The sequence below is a fragment of the Larus michahellis genome, chromosome 1 (genome assembly GCF_964199755.1).
Source record: "Larus michahellis chromosome 1, bLarMic1.1, whole genome shotgun sequence".
NCBI lineage: Eukaryota > Metazoa > Chordata > Aves > Charadriiformes > Laridae > Larus > Larus michahellis.
In genome coordinates, this window is record NC_133896.1 from 193052836 (window position 1) to 193073116 (window position 20281).

The 20281-nt window shown below is 40.7% G+C and overlaps 1 protein-coding gene across 2 annotated transcripts in view; it reads left to right on the forward strand.

Annotated features, from left to right (window-relative positions):
- Positions 1-20281, forward strand: part of WDFY2 (WD repeat and FYVE domain containing 2) — a 67155-nt gene that overhangs the window by 25509 nt on the left and 21365 nt on the right. For both annotated transcript variants that reach the window (XM_074566408.1, XM_074566418.1), the window contains exons 2-3: positions 8708-8775; positions 14002-14075. In XM_074566408.1, the coding sequence (XP_074422509.1) occupies positions 8708-8775; positions 14002-14075 (142 nt within the window). The remainder of the gene's footprint in view (positions 1-8707; positions 8776-14001; positions 14076-20281) is intronic.

Here is a 20281-nt window from a genome sequence, read left to right on the forward strand (position 1 = left end):
GCGGGTGAGGTCTGTGGGCAAGAGGGAGGGATGAAGATCATTTTATTACCCCAAAGCTCTGTAAGGAAGACTGATGCACGGGTCTTAATGAAGGAGATAATTTTAAGACTTTGCTTGAAAAAAAATCCTAGTGTGATATAACACTCGTTGTCTAATAATTTCCAAAGCTGTAGGTTGATGCTCACTGAGAACTCCAGCCCTGCATTTACCTGCATTTGCAGATAAAATTAGCTTCCCTACAGCATTTATGCTGGAATGTGGTGTACTCACTGCACTGCTTTATATGATGCATGATGAGCAGTGCTAGTAACCTCAAGGTAACACAATATTTTTTTCAGTGGTTGTGACCTCTGGTTCATTTTTTGGATCTCTCTTTACTTGCCCAAAGTTTCCGCAGTGGAAAATGGTCAGAATCTGATTTTGGTCCAGTGCCTGAACAGCAGAGCATGCACTGCTTCTAGGCATATGTGCTCGGGTAACTGGAAAAAAATCACTGAACTGCGTGGCTCATTGTCCAGAGAACTGAAAAATGGGTGGAAACTGTTTCACAGCTGAGTAGTAAAACTGTTGTGTTGCTATCATTTGGTTTTGAGTCATTAAAATCCATTTCTCCTGAGATTGTCTCCTGTGAATCTTTGTTTTCTAGTCACTTCCCACAAAATACCCAAAAAGCCCTCTATGTAAACCAAAACTGTGTTAAATAAAGTGGTGTCTCTTTCTCTTAGGTCTAAGTACCACTGATGGTTATAACAGTTTTTCCTTGACAAACCCGTGCAATTCTATAGCTGCATATAACCTACCAAAACGTTGACATTTTCCCTGTTATGCAATATGCATTTGCATTTAGTTTATGGCAGCATGAATTAAATGAGGAAATATCTTACAAAGCATGGTTTGAGTTAGGATGTTGCGTAAGCTCTGGGTGAAAAATTCCTGCCTTTCAGTCTGTCTGCCTGATTACTTGGCATACTGTTTTGTGCAATGTTTTTTCTGTAGATAGATGGTAATTGTACAGCACTTTAAATCTGTAGTTTCTTCCCTAGTGTACCTTTACGCTGAGCTTTATTCCCAGACTTTTCCACTGTGTTCCTTCTACGCAGAAAGGAACTAGCAAAGTGCTCTGCAAGATCATTAACCTCTGAGCTTTGTTTGTACAACTCTTCAGTAGCTCATTCCCTGTCTTCACTGAAGATGTTGCCTCAAAATGAGATTATTCATGATCAAAAGTTTTATATTTTATTTTTTGTAGGATCAGGGTCTTTCTCTGGGGTCCATGCCAATAAACTATACTAGTGACTCTTGAGAATGGATGAGGCAAGAGACATTCATAGGGGAGGATTATGAAGGAGACCAAATAAGACTATTTAGATTTAATAAGGAGGATCATCAACGGTAGCAAAAATCAGATTCGTTGTCAGCAGTTGATGGTTGAAGATGCCCATGAGTGAACTGCTTTGTGCGTTTCCCCCTACCCTACTCTTTGCACCAGGCTGTAGAGTTGCTCCTGAGGTCCCTGTTCAGCATCAGGTGGGTGCTTGCATTGTAAATTCTGCATCTGGCATCATCGTTTTGTGGCAGGAGGAGAAATGAGAAGTCTGGACTTTTATCGACCACGTCTGACAAGTGCTGCATGGATCATTATCATGGAGATTGCTGTAGTGATGAACCTCACCAAAAACATTCTCTACTAGCCTAGGCATGGATAAATTCAAAGCAGGGGGATTTTATATCACTGGATGGGATTGACAGTGCCCTTTAACATTCAAGGATTCATCAGACTTCTTCCCCCAGTACAGTTGGTGCCTATGCAACTACTACCAGATCCAGCTGGGTCCATGGAGTTTTTGGCATGCTCCCTGTGCTGGTCACGTCTAGGACTGCATGCAGCCATTATTTGGTTTGGCTCCCTTGCAGCTGTCGTGTCTCTCTGGTGCTTCTGAGCTTTGTGCATAAGGGTTGCTGGCCTGGTGGCAATGGCAGTGGCATTTTGGATACAACAGTAGGATGTCAAAGATGTTGGCTGCTGGGAGCTGGCCCAGCTTCCTCTTGAAGCCGACCATACTGCTCCTATGGCTTTGTTGCAGGGCTTGAGGCATACAGAGTGTAGAGCGCAATTATTGCTCAAAGGGCTTTTATTTTATAGGAAGCATGATGCTTGAGTTACAGACTGAGGTTACAATGAAGATATTGTATCTTCTAGAAATGCCCTGACGTAATCGCTGCTAAGAGAGAACCTCTCTAAAAAAGCCTGTTCTTCAAAACTCTTTAATCTTTTCTACACATATTTTCTCCCCTTCTCTGAACTAGTAGCTCTTGCACTTCGTTTTAGAAACTGAACCTACCCTTTTTTAATACGAATGAACCTTGAACAGATCTACAGTGATGTATACTGTATACAGCTGTACGCTGTCTCATAGTCGTAGAAAAAGTCCAGTGAGTAAACCCTTGATTAGTTTGTTTTAAATTGCACATTTATTCATCAAAATCAGTGAAAATGAAATAGAACCTGAAATCTGCCCCAAAATCATAGGGTTTATGCAGAACCCTCCGTCAGATTTGTGTGATGGGCTTTGTGGGGACTAGCATGGGTGAGCCTGAGAGACACAGACACACACTTTCCTGAGTCTTTGGGGTTGGCTTTGGGAGTGGTGATAGTGTGGAGGAGTTGGGGGTTTGGGTTTGTTTGTTTGTTTGTTTGTTTGTTTCAGGAGGACATAGGATGGGAACCTGTTAGATAAAGTCCTTTTGGTGCCTGAGGTTTCGACACTCTGTTATTAAATTTCTTTTTGTTTTCCCTGATACACAGGCTGTCTCAGAAATCAGTTCAGGTTTTGACTTTTGCTTTCATATGTTTTCTTTCAAAATTTATCAGAGAAACGAAACTCCTTGTTGCTGGTTCCAGTACACTGACAGGGGTTCATGAGCTGCCACTGAACATGAAAGATCTTCAGAAAATCCCAGTAGCAGCTCATGTCATTAATTGGTGGGAGCTAGAATCTCTTCACATCCCTTGCCCAGAAAAGTCCCCCGAGAAGTTGGGGGGTTTATAGTACTGTAGTGTCTTTAATGTAGTTGTTAAATATTTTTCCTTATCCCACTTCTAATGACAATGCCTCTCTGTTAAAGGCAGTAAAACTGTCAGTGCTGTACATGGACTTCAAATGCTGCTATTGTCATGTTTATTTAATGACAGCAGATAAAGCTTTTGCTGTTTCCAATGCAGTTATTTAGTTTCCAGAGAGACATGGCTTTTGAATATTTCTCAATTGTCTATTATTGGATATTTAGGAACAGGCAAGATTTTTAATTTTTTTGTTTCAACAGTAAAGGAGACTTCAATATATTTATGGTGAGAATATGTGCTAATACTCTATTAGTTATGCCTGAAACCTTACAGACTGCACTAACCCTGGATATAGTATTATCCTAATCTCTTTTCTATAAATTAAATAGCTAGATGAGCATTTTAAAGACTTGTCCAGAATAGTTTAGTGTCTTCCTTTTCCTATTTGGAAACTGTTCTGTAACTGTGTTAAATTGGCTCTGTGGTTAGGACAGCTATCAGAAGGGGATGTCTTTATTTTTAACCATTTGCACTGATGACCCGCCCCCCTTTCCCAAGGAGCAGTAGTGCGCATGGGGCAGGCATTGCTCTCTGCATGAGCCTCATACAACTTAGAGAGTGACAGATGAAAATTTCTGTACCAGGTACTCACTACAAATAGGAATAAAACTCATTGTGAAGCTTGTACTGGGTTTGATACTTACCCCTCTTGGTACCTTGGCAAGACAGGAGATCAAAAATACCCACAATATATGGTCCAAGGTATAAAGAATAATGAGGAGTATGTTAAAATGCCATTTAAAACAATTTCCTGAAGCCCAAGAATACCTACAAAGTGTTGTAGTAAACTGTATGTGTTGAGGGTTACCTCCGCTCTGTTATACAGCTGGCATATGCCTGGGGCATGAAGGCGATAGTGCATTACACAAGTGCACCTCAGCGAAGATAAATGTTTTGAAAAGGCAGGAGTGAGGAAGGAAAACATTCACAAGCAGGACAGGAGGGATCTGTTGTGGGAACTGATATATTGGATTTCTTCACTCACAATTAGAACTGGTAGTTTTATGGATATTCTGGAGGAGGAAGTGGAATAGGAATAATGTGTTTCTCTAGGTAATGGTGGTGTTGGATCTCCCTACAACAGAGTTGACAGTATTGCAACACGCAGACATTCTTGGGACAACGCTTAGACATGTCCAATATGTCTGTACTCTATGTAATGCCAGTATTTTCTTTTCCCTTTGCCTTAATTTCACACAAGGCACCAAAGAGAAAAGACGAGAGCCCTGCCTATGAGTCAGTCACAGAGACTCAACTTCACAGCTCCAAGCGACACTGAGTTTTCCAGCCGTGAGATGACAAGATGCTGAGGTCAGACTAGGGATCAAGTAGAGAATCTTGCATCCTGCCTGACAGCATTCTGCAGGTGTCCATTGAGCACGCTGCAAGCTAGGATTTGTATGAGCAAAATGTCTTTATCGGAAAGAAGATACCGTGGCACGTACCGCTGCTTGAATAAGTTTCTGTAGATGGTGAAGCGCAGAGCTGCCATGCTGAGGTGGATATGCTGCTGTTGACATAGGCACCTCCATGAGTCGTAGTTGCTCAGCTGAAGCCTACCTCCTGCACAGCCTAGCAGTGTGTTTGAGATGTGCTGGTACAACCACAGCCACCAGGACTTGAGACACACACTCTTGAGCATAGCAGAGATAAGCCATTTTTCTTTTAAAATATACATTTTCACATCCCCTTAATATATGAAGACGTAGCCTGTCTTTTGCGTGGTGCAATTACTTCTGTATAGCCTGTCTCATTTAAAAATAAATCATTTCTGTTACGAAAAGACTAGAAGAGCATCCATCGATTTGACAGGTTTTAAAAATCTTTCCAAGCCAATTCACTGGCAACAAAATGAAGGGGCAACAAAATGAAGGGACAACTCATTTCCTTGGTGATGCCAACTCAATCACTCTAGAGCAGTTGAAGACCAGATCCTGACCTGGGGTGGGTGCCGTGTTTAAGTCCAGTAACCATACAGCTAGCAAGTACTCTTTGTGACATATATCCTTAAAAATCTTATTTTTGTTCAAGAAAATCTTTCTTCTAAGACCATTTGGCTTTTCCCAAGTTCAGCTGTTGGTGCAGTTTGTTCTTTAGCCCAAATCTACTTTGAGAAAAAGTTACCCAGAAAAGTTTAATGAACTGAGGTGAGATTTTCTTCTTTCAATAAAACGCCTTATCTAATCCACTGATCTTAAGAGAAGAAAATCATGAGTCATTGTTTTCTGACACGAGGAAGAATTTTTACGTTTACGTCAGCTTCTATGTAGATATCGGAATTCCATTATAATACTTAACATAACTTTCAGATGCTTGTTTTGAAGATATGCATAGTAATCGTCCTTAATTTAAAATAAATTGTTTATGAGATCTTTTGTTTTCCTTTATTTAAAATGATTTACTGGGGAGATAAGTATTTCTGTAATGAGTTACATGAACTGACTCGCTGGTTATGTTCCCTTTCACACACCTTAGAGTTAGATAACATCTTTTCATAGTCTTTTTATTCTTAGAATGCTTTGTTTCTCATTTTGCATGACTTAGTCACTGAATGGAAATATATTTGACAATGTAAAGAAATGAGCGTACTGTGTGCCTACAGAAGAGGCTTACACTAGTAAAAGTAGTTTCACTCTTAACTAGGAACCTTCACCAGGTTTGGGTTTTTTTTTAAACTTAAGCAGAAAATATTTTTTTTGTTTTAATACCATTCATCTAACAGTCTTAACATTGACGTAATTGTCAAATTAATTAGTAAGTCTGCAGTGGCTACAGTTTAAAAAACAACAACAAAACCAACCCAAAGCATCCAAATTATTGCCATTTTTGCAAATAAAATTGATTTTTATTTCCCGCAGCTTTTGAAAGAATTTTTTCTTGTACATAGTCCTGTTTTAACAAGCAGAATTATCTGTAAGATGTTGTACTGGTTTTATTATCTGCCAGTGCCTTAAAGTGGAGAGGAGAGGCAACTTTGTCAAAGCCTGGGACTCTTGAAACAGGTAGCACTGAATATATAGATTGGGATGGTCAAGAAAGACAAGTCTCTCACAGGATATTGGTGCGCTTCCTCAGGGCTGTTTCATATTGAGTTATTTCAGCTCTCTGTGATTCATCCCATGATTTTTTTTATGCACGCTCATTCATTCCCATGATAACTTCACTTGATGAGGATAAACACATTAATAAGAGCTTGCCTGTTTGGGAAACAGAGCAGCTGATCTGCTTCCAGAATTACAGTGACCACTTCCTTAGCAAAGGTGGACGCCTTTGGGTGTACCCAAAAGTTTTGGACCCTGTCCCAAACCTGGTGTACAACCATGTGGCTGTGGACGTCTTCCCAGACCTGTGTGCTAAGGTCTGGATGCAGAGTACCACTCTGACAACAGCTATGGTCAGCTACAGCAAGAAATGACAGAAGGATTTGGCCCTATCACTATCAACAATACGATAACCTTGTTATCAGCTGATTTAATGTCCCTGCAAAAGTATTGGTGGTTTTGCTTCAAATCTGCTGAAGAGCTGCTGCAAAAAGGCCGTTAGACTTAGGAGGTAATTATACTGAATTTTATATGTTTTTGAGTAATTTTCGAGAGCTTTGTAACCATGGGACTTGCTGACCCAGTGAAATAGTTTTTAGAGACACATCCCGTGTCAAAGTGTACATTTGAGACATTTCTAAAATGATGAAGTTTGTGTAGTGCCCAATACGCAGGTCTCTGAAATATTTGCTGAAAAATGCATTTGGATGCAGGGCAGGATGAGCAGAAACCTCATTTTGGATATATACAATCCAGGAACACATAGTGGTGTAGCCCTTAGTTTGAAGTTTGCATGACAGATAACTAGTTCTTTAATTACTTTATTATATCGCATGGCATCTCTGTTCAGATTCCTTTTGTGTGTGTGATGTCTTAGATAAAAATATATTACATTATTATATTATATTAACCTATTTTTCTAAACTTTTGCTGGCTAAAAAGGGCTGAAATCTACTTTTCCATGAAAATGAGGTAGCAGTAGGAATGACCATGCGGTCTTCTCCATAAGCTATATTTCCACATTTCATGAACTGGAAAGAGCCATCCTTGGTTGTTTTTTTTTTCTCCTTAATACTATCAAGTGCAAGTTATAAATTTTCTACAGGAAAATAAGGCTTATGTTTAACAATAGTTTTTTAGATCCCTCTTGTATTTACTATTGCATACTAACTTTGGTGGAAAAGACTAAATAGAAGTGGATGACGGGTTAAAATCGATTGTGCTACGCTAACATGATGCTGTCTTGGATAACTAAATTTTCTAGAGAAGGTTAATCCATTTGGTGTAAATCAGTAACGCATGGAATACAGTATTCTATGGAAAGTTTACTAGTTAAAATTGGCGATGATAAGGATTTGAGGAAAAGTAAGGCAGGTAACAGTTGGCTGTAATTGAGACGTCAGTGGGATATGCAGGAACAAGCAGGAAATTACTGGTTGCCTGCTGCTTTAACTGATGACACTGTTACTAGGCATGTTATGATTAAATTAGCTGATGAACTAAAGTTAAGAGAGAGCTTCAATTAGAAAGAGGCTTCAGAGATTGGACCAAAACAAGGGGATGACACTGATGACTGAAATAATAAATGTTTAATGACCCAGATGGTATATCAGTCCAGATCCTCCGCTCAGGAAACGAGCAACAGGTGTCTCAAGTGTGTGAAGGGCATGGATTGAGTGACAGGGAGCTGCCAGTATGACATGATTATGAGAAAGCAAAAGTAATTCTGAGATACATTGGGATATATTCCTCTCTTCTGGTAGAGATGTGTTTGTGTAGAGACCTGGAGCACAGTGCGGTTCAAGGTGCCTCTATTCGAGGATGGCAACTCCAAACTGATGGGGCAGAGGAGGACTGCCAGGCTGCCTGTCGCCTTGATCAGCCTCTTCAGAGAAGGATAAGAGTTTGGCTTTGTCAGTTTAATGCTCAATGGGCGTCTGATAGCACTCTGAGTACACTGAGGAGAGGGGAAGGTCCTGAAGCTGAAGAGCTCATTGTTGTCACAAAAGGACATAATCTTAGTAAATAGAAGCTGAAAATCTCAGAACCTCATTCCTTTGCTTAGAAGTTTTCCTGAGGCAGAACAACAAAACAACAGGCAGCAGATGGACCAAGGCCTACCCTGAGAGCAGAGGGAAGGCTTCTGCAAGGGACCGGATGGGTTGGTACAGATGTGGTTTCCTGGGCTACCTAGGATGTCCCAAATCCTCGTCTGAGGTGTTGAATGAACAGTGGTGTTCCAGTCCTTGTGAAAGGCAAAGAACAAAAACCCATAGCAGTTTCTAAATAGTGTTGTGTTGTGTTCAGCCAAGATATTGCGTACTATGTGGAACCAAGGAATGGGCTACCCTCATCACCTTACAGAGGTTAATCAGGTTGATGTATAAGGCTGCTCTAGAAGGTTGCATGTTTATTTTTCCTCTCAGCAAAATAATTTAATTTTGAAGAAGGTCTTGTGTATTCATCATCACCACTTTGTTTTCATTCGTGGTTACTTTTTCATTTTTCCTCATGTCTGTGTTGTGTTTTTTTTCTTTTGTAGAACAGTTCGTGTCTGGCTGAAGAGAGACAGTGGGCAGTACTGGCCCAGCATATACCATGCAATGCCATGTAAGTATAAGGAGATGTTCACTATCTACTGTGTATTTGCAAAATGGCTTTTCTGGTTTTGATGAAGCTTCACGTTTATGTTATACAAGCTTACCATTCTGTGTTAAATATTATTCTTGAACAGTCCTCTTGGTTTCTGTGAAGCTTTATCAAGTCTCACGCTAATGCTTCGGAGAGGTATCAGGGATTACAACAGCAAAAGGATACAGATACGCTAGCAAGGCATTTAATGCAAACATAGATTAAAAGATGTGGAGCTCAAAAAGTAGGCTTACATTCTGCCATTAATGGAGGCCATAAAGCTTTGTAAGTCTCCAGTATAAATCACTCTGCCCTTCCTACTGCATGTGCTCAGTCCATTAGAGTGCAATGGTAAATGGTTTTATTTGATAAGAACTTAATATCCTGTGGCAGCTAATATCATAGAGAGGATACTAGACAGGGAAGGCATCTCTTCCAGTGAAGAAGTAGAATCATTTTGCCCCTGGAATTCAATGTGTAAAACCAAGTCTCCCTGATGGATCCCTCCAGTATGATCTGCTGTTTTGTCTCCTCTCCCAAAGAGAGTGTTCACGCTTTAAAAGAAACTGCAGATCGATGTCCATTTTTTGCCAGAGACGGTTGAAGAAATCACAGCCCTAGCTGCCATAACGCCTGTGGCTGAGTGCAGGAGTATAACTCTGCAGGTCACCAGCAGCAGGGGTATGCTGGTGCTCCTCAATCAGCTTCAGATGTGCTGGGTTAGCCTGTCTTTGGGAAGCTTATGAAGCTTAAATTCACAGCTTTGGCAGTATGTATTAAGTCCCATAGAGGCATTCTTACTGGAGAAAGAATTATTTTAAATTAAGATGTCTAGATTTGGAAGAGACATCTGTCTCCATGATACATAAAATATTTAATAAATATAAGTTTTAATACCACACAACATCAGTTTGGGACCCTAGAGTGGCCATGGTGTTTGATTGCCTGCTCTAAGAGAGTGTTCATTTGTTAGAGAGGAGGATCCTCTCTTCTTCCTTTGGTGATAGATTAGCTCATAAGAGTATGTCCAGCCTCAAAGGTACTTCCTGCTCAATAATTTGCACAAAAAGGTATTGGAAACCAGCTAATGATGTGGCAGTCTGTGGAGCTCTGTCACAGTCACTAGCAGTGGCCTGAGTTCCCTTGGCCTGTTTTGTTTTCCCCAGTCAAACTGTTATGAAATTGCTATTTTAGCAGTTTGGCAATGATACTTCTCTTTTTCCATGTGATGCTTTTGCATACATTTGCATTTAAAAATCTTGTTAGGGCCTCCTCTGATCTTAGCAAGGCTGCATTATTGCCAGTAATAACAGCTTCACTGGAAATGATGGAGCAGATCCAGATCCACTCAAAGGGGACTATTTTAAAGCTCCTTCATAAAATTTGAACACCTGACACTGCTCCTTCACGTAGAAGGCTGGTGAGCTTTTAAACCAAGAGATATTAAAATTATGCTGTGTTATTCACCAATTTCAAGAATGATCAGGTATAATTAACAACTGGAGCAATGCCAATTACATTGTTATCAGCCATGGCTTCAAGCTAGGAAATCATAGGAAGGGCTCTGAGTCAGCCTCTGCACAAGTCTGCACTTGACTTGAAATGATCATTCTGTCTGTTTCTGTGTGGAACACCTTTTTGATGGTCCTCTGCTTTAGGTTCACATTGTTTTTTGTTGTCTAGAGAACAACAACTGCACAGAGGTTCTCTGTGTAAAAATGTAGTAGGCACAATGGGGCCTTTGTGCTGCTTAGCAAGCTGTGAGTGGTAGTTCCACTATATATACGCTGTTAGCATGACTTGTGACTTTAGTTATGGTGATGCATGACCCACACACTTCCATGATTTGATATCAGGTAGCCTTAATAACTGCGTTTGTGCTCTGGGTACTCTGGGAGATGAGGACGAGGAGTTGGGCTGAGTCAGCCATGTGCTTTAGTCAAGCTCTACACCCAAATGAGTCCATCAGTGCATTCTGAATGTGAAACCCACTAAATGCCTGGAAAAAAGATCAAGATTATAGTTCCCCTCTTAGTAGGGACAATTGCTGCTGTTAAGAGGTGGGATTTCCCCAGTTATGAAGTTTTATGCCCTACCTATGTGTGTTTCAGTAGCTGGAAAATTCTAGACAACACAGTGGCCATGTATTTGATCATCTCCTCTAGCCCATGAGAAAGAGCGAGTCGTGGGCGTTACACACACTATTAAATCATTGGTAAGGCAAACTAGGTAAGCCGGAAACCTAGCTAAGGCGTTGTCTTCACGCTAGCCAGCGTTGTCTCAACAGCTGCATTAACAACAGACCTCTGACGAGCAGGTTAACCCTCCTCATGGTTAGATGTGTACCCTTGGTTACACATGTGCAACACAGATTATAGACGTGTAACCATGGTTAGATGTGTGATTTTTGAGCAGTTTCTGTACAGGAGAAAAAAGCCAACTTAGTAGACACAAATTTATGAAAGGGAAAGGAATTGTCATCACAAGAAGTAAGCTTTGTCCAAAAAAAAAAAAAAGCCACCCAAAAAGACCCAAACCCAACCAACCAAAAACCTCTCACAGATGTGAAACAGCGTAAGGATTTATTGTAGTGAAGGACAGTGGAGTATCCATATGCAGTCTTTGAGGAAGACAATACACTGTCTTATGATGGTTTTCCTAGCTAACTCTATGCTTTGAATGTGAGGTTAAAAAAACTGCAAAGCAAAACATACTCCTTCGGTCCTCAGGCACTTCAAAGGGTGGTCCTTGAAACCACAGGTACAGAGTTTCTATTTCTCTTCTACTTCTGTCAGCCTCTAATAACGGTGACACATTGTTGAGAGCATGAGGTATGTAGTTGGGCTTTTCCTCCATAATTAATTTTCCAAAAGCTAAAATCAGTGTGTATGTGCCCTGTATTTAAGATAAAGACTGCAGTCAGACTTCTGCATCAGTAATATCCTGCCTGTCCTCTGTAGTAGTTCAGATCAATATTTTTCCTAGAGGGCCTTCAGAGTGCTGTTATTTTTTCATGGCTATTATTTCAAAAGGATCTTAAACATCTCAGAAGCTTAGGGTTTGGGGTTGTTCAGTGGTTTTTTTGTTCGTTTTTTTTTGTTGTTTTTTTTTTTCCCTCCCCCTCTTCTTAGTGAGTCTAAGTGCTCAAGTATCTGAATGTCATCTTATTTTCACTAAAGCATAAGCTGCAGCAGTCTTGTTACAACTGGCATCACTTTAACGACATTAGCGTAGCTAGTGTAGACATAGTTTTAGCGCTGACATAATGATTTTTCCAAGAGCACGTGTTACTGAAGAATTCCCTTAGGAAAACAGTTATAGCAAAATAAGTATCTTTACACTGCTATGGCTGTGTACACACAGGGCTGAAATTTAGAAGTGACTTTTTTATAATCAGCCGGTGTCAAGCAGTTGCTTGCACCTTTTGTGTCTGAAGTGTTTCAGGCTATTTGGGAAAAGCATACTTCAAATAGCTAATTTACCTGAGACACTTTCTCTGCGAGCTGTTTATTGCCTTCAGAGTTACTGGTACCTCTTTCAATGTATGCACAGTGTCTAGTGTTTGAAAGCTGATAGGTAGAATATGTCTGTTCTGGCATTAAGTGCCTTTAAAAGGGTTTGATGGGTTTTTCTGCTTAGAATTGCCTTTTTTTTTTTCCCCCTTTTTTTCCCTGTCTGTTTTTCCTACACCTGTCTCATTCTGATACAACCCTCAAAGCCTCAATATAACAGTAATGCCCCACCATTCGAAGACATGATTCGAGTTTGCCTTTTCTGAGGAAGAGGTATAGGAAGCAGCAATTTTGTCACTGTTAGTAGCCTTAATTTAAGTGTTTCCCTTCTGGCAGTTTCCTTGAACTGAAGCTTTTTCTTTGATTTAATTCAGTCAGCCCTGCCAGGAAATAAATAAATCGAGGTGCCTGCCTGGATGTGGATGTGGTAGGCTTTCTGCTTGCCGTTGGTTGTCCTTTAGGAAATGTTTCAAGGGGGAGTCAATACTGAAGGTAGAACCAGTTTTGTTAAACAGCCAACATACATAGACTGTCTTCATCTTCAAGTAGCTTTGCTGCCAACTAAACTATCAAGGAGGACTTGCTGAGCTATGGACTGTTTAATCCTATGTGAGACATTACACAATTTGAGAATATACCAGATGTATAGTACTGCAAAAGAGAGAGGACTCCGAGGTTGTTAGTAACAAAAGCACTGTGTGTAATCACAGTGGAGACTAGGAACCAAGAAGGCGGGGCAGAAAAGCGGAACTAAAAGCACATCTGACTGTACCCTATATTTATCACAAGAATATGCTTTAAAAAAACATTCTTATCACTATCAAAGAAGTAAAAATGCCTGCTCCTAGCTGCACTTGGCAATTGCTGCTGAAAAATGATTCCAGAAGGTTTCTGTTGGGACAACAGGACTCCCAGCTGCGTGCTGCTGTGTTGAGCAGTAAAAACGATCGCCACCTTCTGAATGCAACTTCACAGTTTCTCAATTCAACCAAGCATAGCTCTTGAATCCTTGCAAGAAAATTCTGGTTTTACCCTTGATGTGAACCTTGCCAGATCCTCGAGGGAACATAGTATGACTGACGTGTGCAATTTACGAGTGTATCCTGATGTTTATTAGAGTGAAAGTGATATAATAAAACAATGGCTAGTTTTCAATACAGTCTTTTAATTTGGCCATAGTATGTGATACTGTCATAGCGTTGTCTGTGGGACAGTCGGACTCACAGTCCTTAATATTGGCTGATATGTTGATTCCTACAAGTTAACTTTCTTACTGCAGGTATAGGATGCAAGCCTCTGACATAATACAGTGTTTTCTTTTATTGTCGGTAAAGTTCAGGCAAATGTAAAAAACTAAATTCTTCAGTTAAGTAATTTCTCAGATTTATACTGAAATGTCAGGCTCCTCATATCAAAACACCACCATTGCTCTTGTATGACATGCCTGTTTTCAGATAACTAATAAGAAAAAATGAAGGAGCTGGAGCAAGAAATAGCCATTGTTCCGTGTCCTAATAGGATAGGGTTGAATGAATTGCAAGAACACTTTTTTTTTTATAATGCTTGTCTATTGGAAGGGGCAAAATGCTGAACAGCATCATAAAGCATGCGAGTTAGTTTTAGGATTTCCAGAACTTCAAGAAAATGAGAATCACAGTTTTGTTAACTTCATCAACATGTTCATTTTTTTCAGCTCCATGTTCATGCATGTCTTTTAACCCGGAAACCAGAAGGCTGTCCATAGGTCTAGACAATGGTACAATCTCAGTAAGTACATCCAAAGATTTCTAGTTGAAATGCTTCCCTTTTGAGAAGTATATGTGTGATGTTGTGGTGAGGATATTTTTGCTAGTGTTTGGGAGAGAGACTTTTTACTGCTAGTGGAACTGAAGCTGTGGTGTAGAAAATGGCAGATTATTACAAATTTCATTCCAGCTGCCACAAAGAGGTTGAGTGGGATTTACAATATTTATTAGGCAATTAAACAAACTGTCTCAATTTGCATATCTTCAAAAAAATAACGCCGATAAACCACTGTTGTTTAATTAAATTTGACTGCCTTGCTAATCATACCATACCAAAGATTTCTGAAAGCAACTATGAAGAGGGGAAAAATCATCTTCAGAGAGGCAGAAAGTGGATTTCTGCACCATGTCTAGCTGCTTTCCCAAACTTCAGGGTTCAGATTTTGTTTTCTTCTCACTTTCTTCAGAGGAGTTGCTCTTAACAGGCAGTGCTGTTGCTGAAAGATTTGGTTCATTAACATCTAAGAGAGATCTATGTGCATGGAAAGGAAGCTGGGTGTTAAAACAAGAGTCTGTCTTTTAGATCTGGGACAGAGGGTAGCAGTTGACCTTATTCACTGAATTTTTCTTGTGGTATGATGAGTTAAAGAGCTATATCACTTTGTGGAAGGGTCATGGGTCAGAGGGCTGTTTTTCACCTATGCCTCATCAATAGGCTCCTCTTCCAGTTTAAGATCGTTTTTACCATCATTTCAGATATTTACTACTATTGTCTCTGCCTTATGGGCTTTATAACTGAATGAGTGTTTGCAGGTTGACATAAAGGCAGCTGTCTGCACTGAAGCCAAGATGGTATTTGGAAAAGGCTGTGTGACCCTTTTAGCTGTTGCCTGTGAACTGTATCAAAGATGTGAAGGTTTTGACTTGTAAAACTATTAATGGCTAGTAGCAGAGATTTTTTTTTTTTTGTGCCTGTAGATTTCTCCTTTTGTATGTAGGAGATGGGACAGCTGCCATAGAATTCCCTGCACCTCTGAAATTCCCTCCTTCCCACTCTGAAATAGCTGTAATTTGCAAGTCCTACTAGAGACTTTTGTTTTCACTAGGCCTTTGAAGAATGTAGAGGAATGTGAGGACTGTAAATAAGGTATTTAAATACTCCGGCATGATGGAAGAGATGTGTCCTTTGTCTTCGGGGAATTTTGCCTTGAAGAGTCACAGCCACAGCGTGCTTGAGTCTGAATGGAGTCAAATATTTTCCATTCTGAAGCTAAAGAAGGTAAATGAGATATGCAGGTGATAAACCAACATGTGACTTTTGGTACTTATAGGTATATATTGCCATGTCTAAGGCAGGTTCTATTTGTTGCTAAACTGGGCTTTTCTTTTCCCAGTCTTCTGGACACAAGTACGTAGGAGGGGGGAAAGGCTAGTCTATGTTGGTTGATTTAGTCCCCTGTAGCTGCAGGCAGTTGCGTGGTAGAAGATAGTGCAGAAAATGTACTCCACAAACTTCCACAAGCGATGAAATGTCTCCCTTTGTAGCAAACCGAAGGCTTGTAAGAGAAGCCACAAGTGTAATGTGCTACAAGAAGTGGTGGAGGTGGGAATGGAAGAAGAGCAAGAGCCCCATATTCAAGTCCCAGTAATATTGGGGTGTAAGATAAAATCCCCAAGTACTTGGAAGTGGGTTACAACCACCCTCTGGAGGAAAGGATAAGTTTTGCTTCCTGGGTACAGCTATGATGATCAGTTTAGCACAGCAGTATACAAGCAGGGCACACTGACTACAAAATAAGAGTACTCCAACAAGGTGACCTTAGTGCCCTTACTTTGAACTGTGTGGCCCTCAAAGGGAAAGTACAGGCAATTTACTTGAGCAGCTCAAAATATCTGGGAATTAGTCAGCTGTTCCATGTTAGTGCTTCTGGTAATGCCCAGCACTCTTGTGTATGCTGGGTGCAGGATGAAAAAAAAATGCTGAAAATCATTCTGCATCTTTGCTTTGTGTAGAAGGAAAGGACTCCTGGCAAGGCCTGTGAGCTGATATAATACTCATGAGACTGCCACATAATCTCAAACTAATCTTTTTTGCAGTGCAAGGAAGTACTGCTTTTACTTTTGGATGTAAATGGGGATAAGAAAGTGGAACTGCCTTTTTTCTTTTACATGAAATTTTTGTAAGCTGCATGGATTTTGCTTATGAGCCTGGCACATCAGAAATGTGTATGGTACATTTTGAGAAGGAGGGGCAGCAATGCTATTGTCAAAGAAAGACATTCCAGCAAAGCCACCATGTAGTGACCCTGTATGGACACCTTTCCTTGTGAAGCAGGGTGACAATTTTTGCTTCTACAAAGATGAAGGGATTGTTTTCAACCTTTTGTAACTTCTCAACATGAAAGCTGCACTGCACATTTGTGCAGCACAGTAGACCATTCTCTTGGGCGAAACATTGTCTAGCATCTTGCTTGAAGAGCAGTGGCACCTGAAGGAAAAAAAAAGTTTCTATGATCTTTCTTTTTACACTTTGTAAACTTTTTTGAGAAGAAATTGCATTTCTGTTACTTTATGTCTTAGGGACTGCCTGAGGTCCTTTTTGGAAGCCAAAAGACTTTATCGTGGTCATAAATTACTTGCTTGGAAGTGGAGAAAAAACATACTTTAATGGGTGCAAGTCTCTCAAGATACCACAACAAGAAGAAACGAAGGAAATGTCTATTATTTTCAACAGACAAGAGAATTCCACAGCCAGTTCCTCTCCCAGTTTTTATATTTTATGAAATGAAAATGCTGTGGTCGTTTTATAGAGCTCTCTTTGCAGCAGACATAGATGTAGGGTCTGACAGTGTATTTAAGAGTCTTCATTCTCTTCCATTTCTGAAGCAGGTTTGTTGTTCTCTGGAAGGCATGGTGAGAGTGCTGTTGCTCACTTGTGCTAACAGGACAAAGTCAAGTCTTTAAGGAGATCCGCAGTGTGCTGTCGAAATGGCGTCATCTATTAGAGTACAAACTGTAAATTCCCTGGGGCGGGAACTAGATTGTGAATTGATAACACCTAACGAATAAATAAAGATTATTAACTCTCAGAAATAGATTCAGCTGCCTAAGCAGAGGTCTGTAGTGGTATTTGGGGATACATCAGTTGGCATCCACCTGCAGCTCTGGAAAGGTGTGCGTCTTTCTTAGACCCTAGGCCTTGTCAGCCATCCCTGTGGCCAAGGATTCTGAAATGGCACACACTTGAATATGGGTTTTGTTTGCCTTAACTAGAGTAATTTGAAACAAGATGCTGATAATTTTGCCAGGATGAGGATTTACAGAGGTCTTAGGCTCAAGAGATGTTTGTGGTGGGTGTGTGTATTTCAGTGTGAAAGGAGTGTGCTCCATGAAGGTATAGTTGAGCCTTTGTACAACAGTGTGCTTTAGACTGGACAGTCTTTTCAGACGCTCAGGACTTCTCCTTACTGCTTTATAAAGGCTTTCATGGTACTAAGTCACTGTTGTAATAAGACGCTTACCTGGAACAGCCAAGACTGATAACTAACATTTTCAGTATGGCAAAAAAGGTAGTAAAGTAGCTCCAAAAACACCCTCTGAAGAGTAGAGAATGATCTTGCCAGAAAAAAATGTTTTTAATCTCTGCAAGAAGACGTTTTGGTTTTGCCATCTTGAGTGCTCTGATATATCCCAGCCCCTCCTGTGCAAAAGGGCTCACACGGGAACTGGAAATCTTTCTCTGTTCTGTTAACAAGTACCGACTGAGCTGGGTGGGTGACACCAGCCTTTCTAGCTCGTTAAAAAGAGCCACAACGCTACCTAATGAGAACCGAGCATCAGCAGCTCTGAGAGGAGCAAAACATCTATGTATGGAAGGATAAAAAGAACAGTTTCTACTGGTACAATGTTAAAGAGATGTAGTCGGTGTTTTTGTAGTGCAGATGACATGATGTATGTGCAATAGGGCATGAATTTCTTGAGCAAGGTGCCCTGTGCTAAAATACCTGTCTATTGACGCAACTAAAACATTTGGCCTTGAGAGGGAGGGGGGAATGTGTGCAATGGAAGAACATGTGATAGTGTAAAGGGGAGCAGGGAGTAAAATACCTGGAGGAAAATTAGAAAATGCAAAACAAGAGAATGCATCGCAAATTATCTCATGCTTTCAAAAGAGAAAATGAGAAGGAAGAAGTCTTCGGGGGGCGGGGAGGGGGAAGAAAGAAAGAAAAAAATTATATCCAGTATTCAGGTTAATGGAGCTGTGTTTATTTTGTACTGTGTTTGTTTATCTCTTTGGATGGAGAAGAATGTTAGTAGTACATAGCTGTGGTTTGTATTAGAGCATACAGAGCTAATCAATACTTGGGTAAACCTTACAAACTGCCGTTGTGTTTGATTCACTGTTATTATAATGGAGAGACTCAAAAGCCTTTTCAGTCTTCCACTGAAATTGTGGGACTGTTCAGATCACGGGACAGAATGGCCACATCAAATTTATCACGGGAAAAATGAAAAAAACCTAATGAAATAGAATGCAAACCACACTCTTCATCCCCCCTGAAGTCACCAGCATCTGTGTGGCACCACAGTGAAAGCTGGGGTCAGTACCAGGACAGACAAATTGGTGGGAAAGGCAGACATATTCTCCCGCCATGTGTTGCAGTAATTGAAGATGTTTTTCTTTAGGTAAGAGCAGCAGAAAGTTAGCATTCATTGCGAAGGGTCTTGTTTCAAGTAGGCTTTGTAGTAAAGCATTTCATGTGGTGGTTTAGCATTCTTCAGGCAGCGGTTAATGAAAACCATTTCCCCTGTAAGTAGCTAGGGAGGTATAGCAGATTTTTAACGTTCTGCTTTGTAGAGTTAAGGTGACCCTGGTATAGAAATCCAGTGGACTTAATTGATTTGTTACTGCTTTTTAAATAATACTCCCCACTGCAGTCCTCAGCTGCTGGGGAAAGCTAATGGGAGGTGGAGCAGATTAGGGAAAGGAAGATGAAGTAGAGCAATTTAAGAGAACATATTTATAACTAATTTAGGAACAGAAACCTAGAAACAGCAAAATGCATGGCTGCCTCAACTCACTCACAGTTGTTTTCCTGGAAGCTGGGATCTGTAGATGTTCTGCAGGTGAGTATTGTAGCTTCTCCACCTTGGTTCCAAGCAGTAGATAGGATGTGTTAGGGTAATCCTGGTACTGGAAAGATTACCTACAGTGGCCCCACAGAAAACGTAGAGTGACTATTTTTTTTTTTAATTCATGGTTGGAAACTGTGGGTAAACAGCGGCTTTTTGGTGGTTAGAATGTCTTTTCATGCTCTTTTGCACTAAAGGTTTGGTTTGCCTTAGATATGGTTTGTAGGCTCCTGAAGTCCAGTCTTCTCTACTGTTGCATAGTGCTTTTGGGAGTGCTTATACATTAATATTTCACAACTGTATGCTTTAAAATTTGGCTTATTTTATGTTTATATTTCTTCTCTTATTTTCACTCCATTTCCAGATTAAATGAGTTAGGTTTTACTTCTCCTGTCTCTGAGGTAGATTAGGGAAGTTTATGTGATTCAGGGAGTTTCTGTGTAGTTAGGTATAAATTATTAATATAATGTGGTTTTGCACTCCTTGTTTCTTCCTTTGTGTTTCTCTGAGTACATGGTGTACGCACGTAGATACCTGACAGCAGTTTGAAAGCTAATTCATGCGGCGGTGCTGCAGAGCCTACCCTTTGCCTGGGTGCTTCCTCCAGAGAGATGTTGCAGGAAGGAGTTTTGTTGTGGCCACTCCGTTTCCCCTGCTTTGAGCAGCCTCCCCTCTTCAAAACCAGTGGCAGGGACATCCAGGTGCTCAGTCAGTTTAACCACATAGGCTTTTTCCAGGAACCAAGGCTGCCATGCAGACTCTTAGCTACTGTTTTCATCATTTCCTCGTGCCAAAGCCATATCGGCGGTTAAACAGCAGCACCAAGGCAGCAGCACTGTTGAGCCTGTCCCTGTAGGTGTGCTCTTCCCTGGCCGCAAGAGCAAGCCCACAGGCTGGGTCACACCACACGTGGGTGTAGTGTATGCACACACTTGGATACATACCAATCTGATCTCCTTAAAGATGTCCCTGCTTACTGCAGGGGGGTTGGACTAGATGACCTTTAAAGGTCCCTTCCAACCCCACACATTCCATGATTCTGTGTGTATACACACATACCCGCGTGTGCCACACATAGCTGTGCACACATGCAGG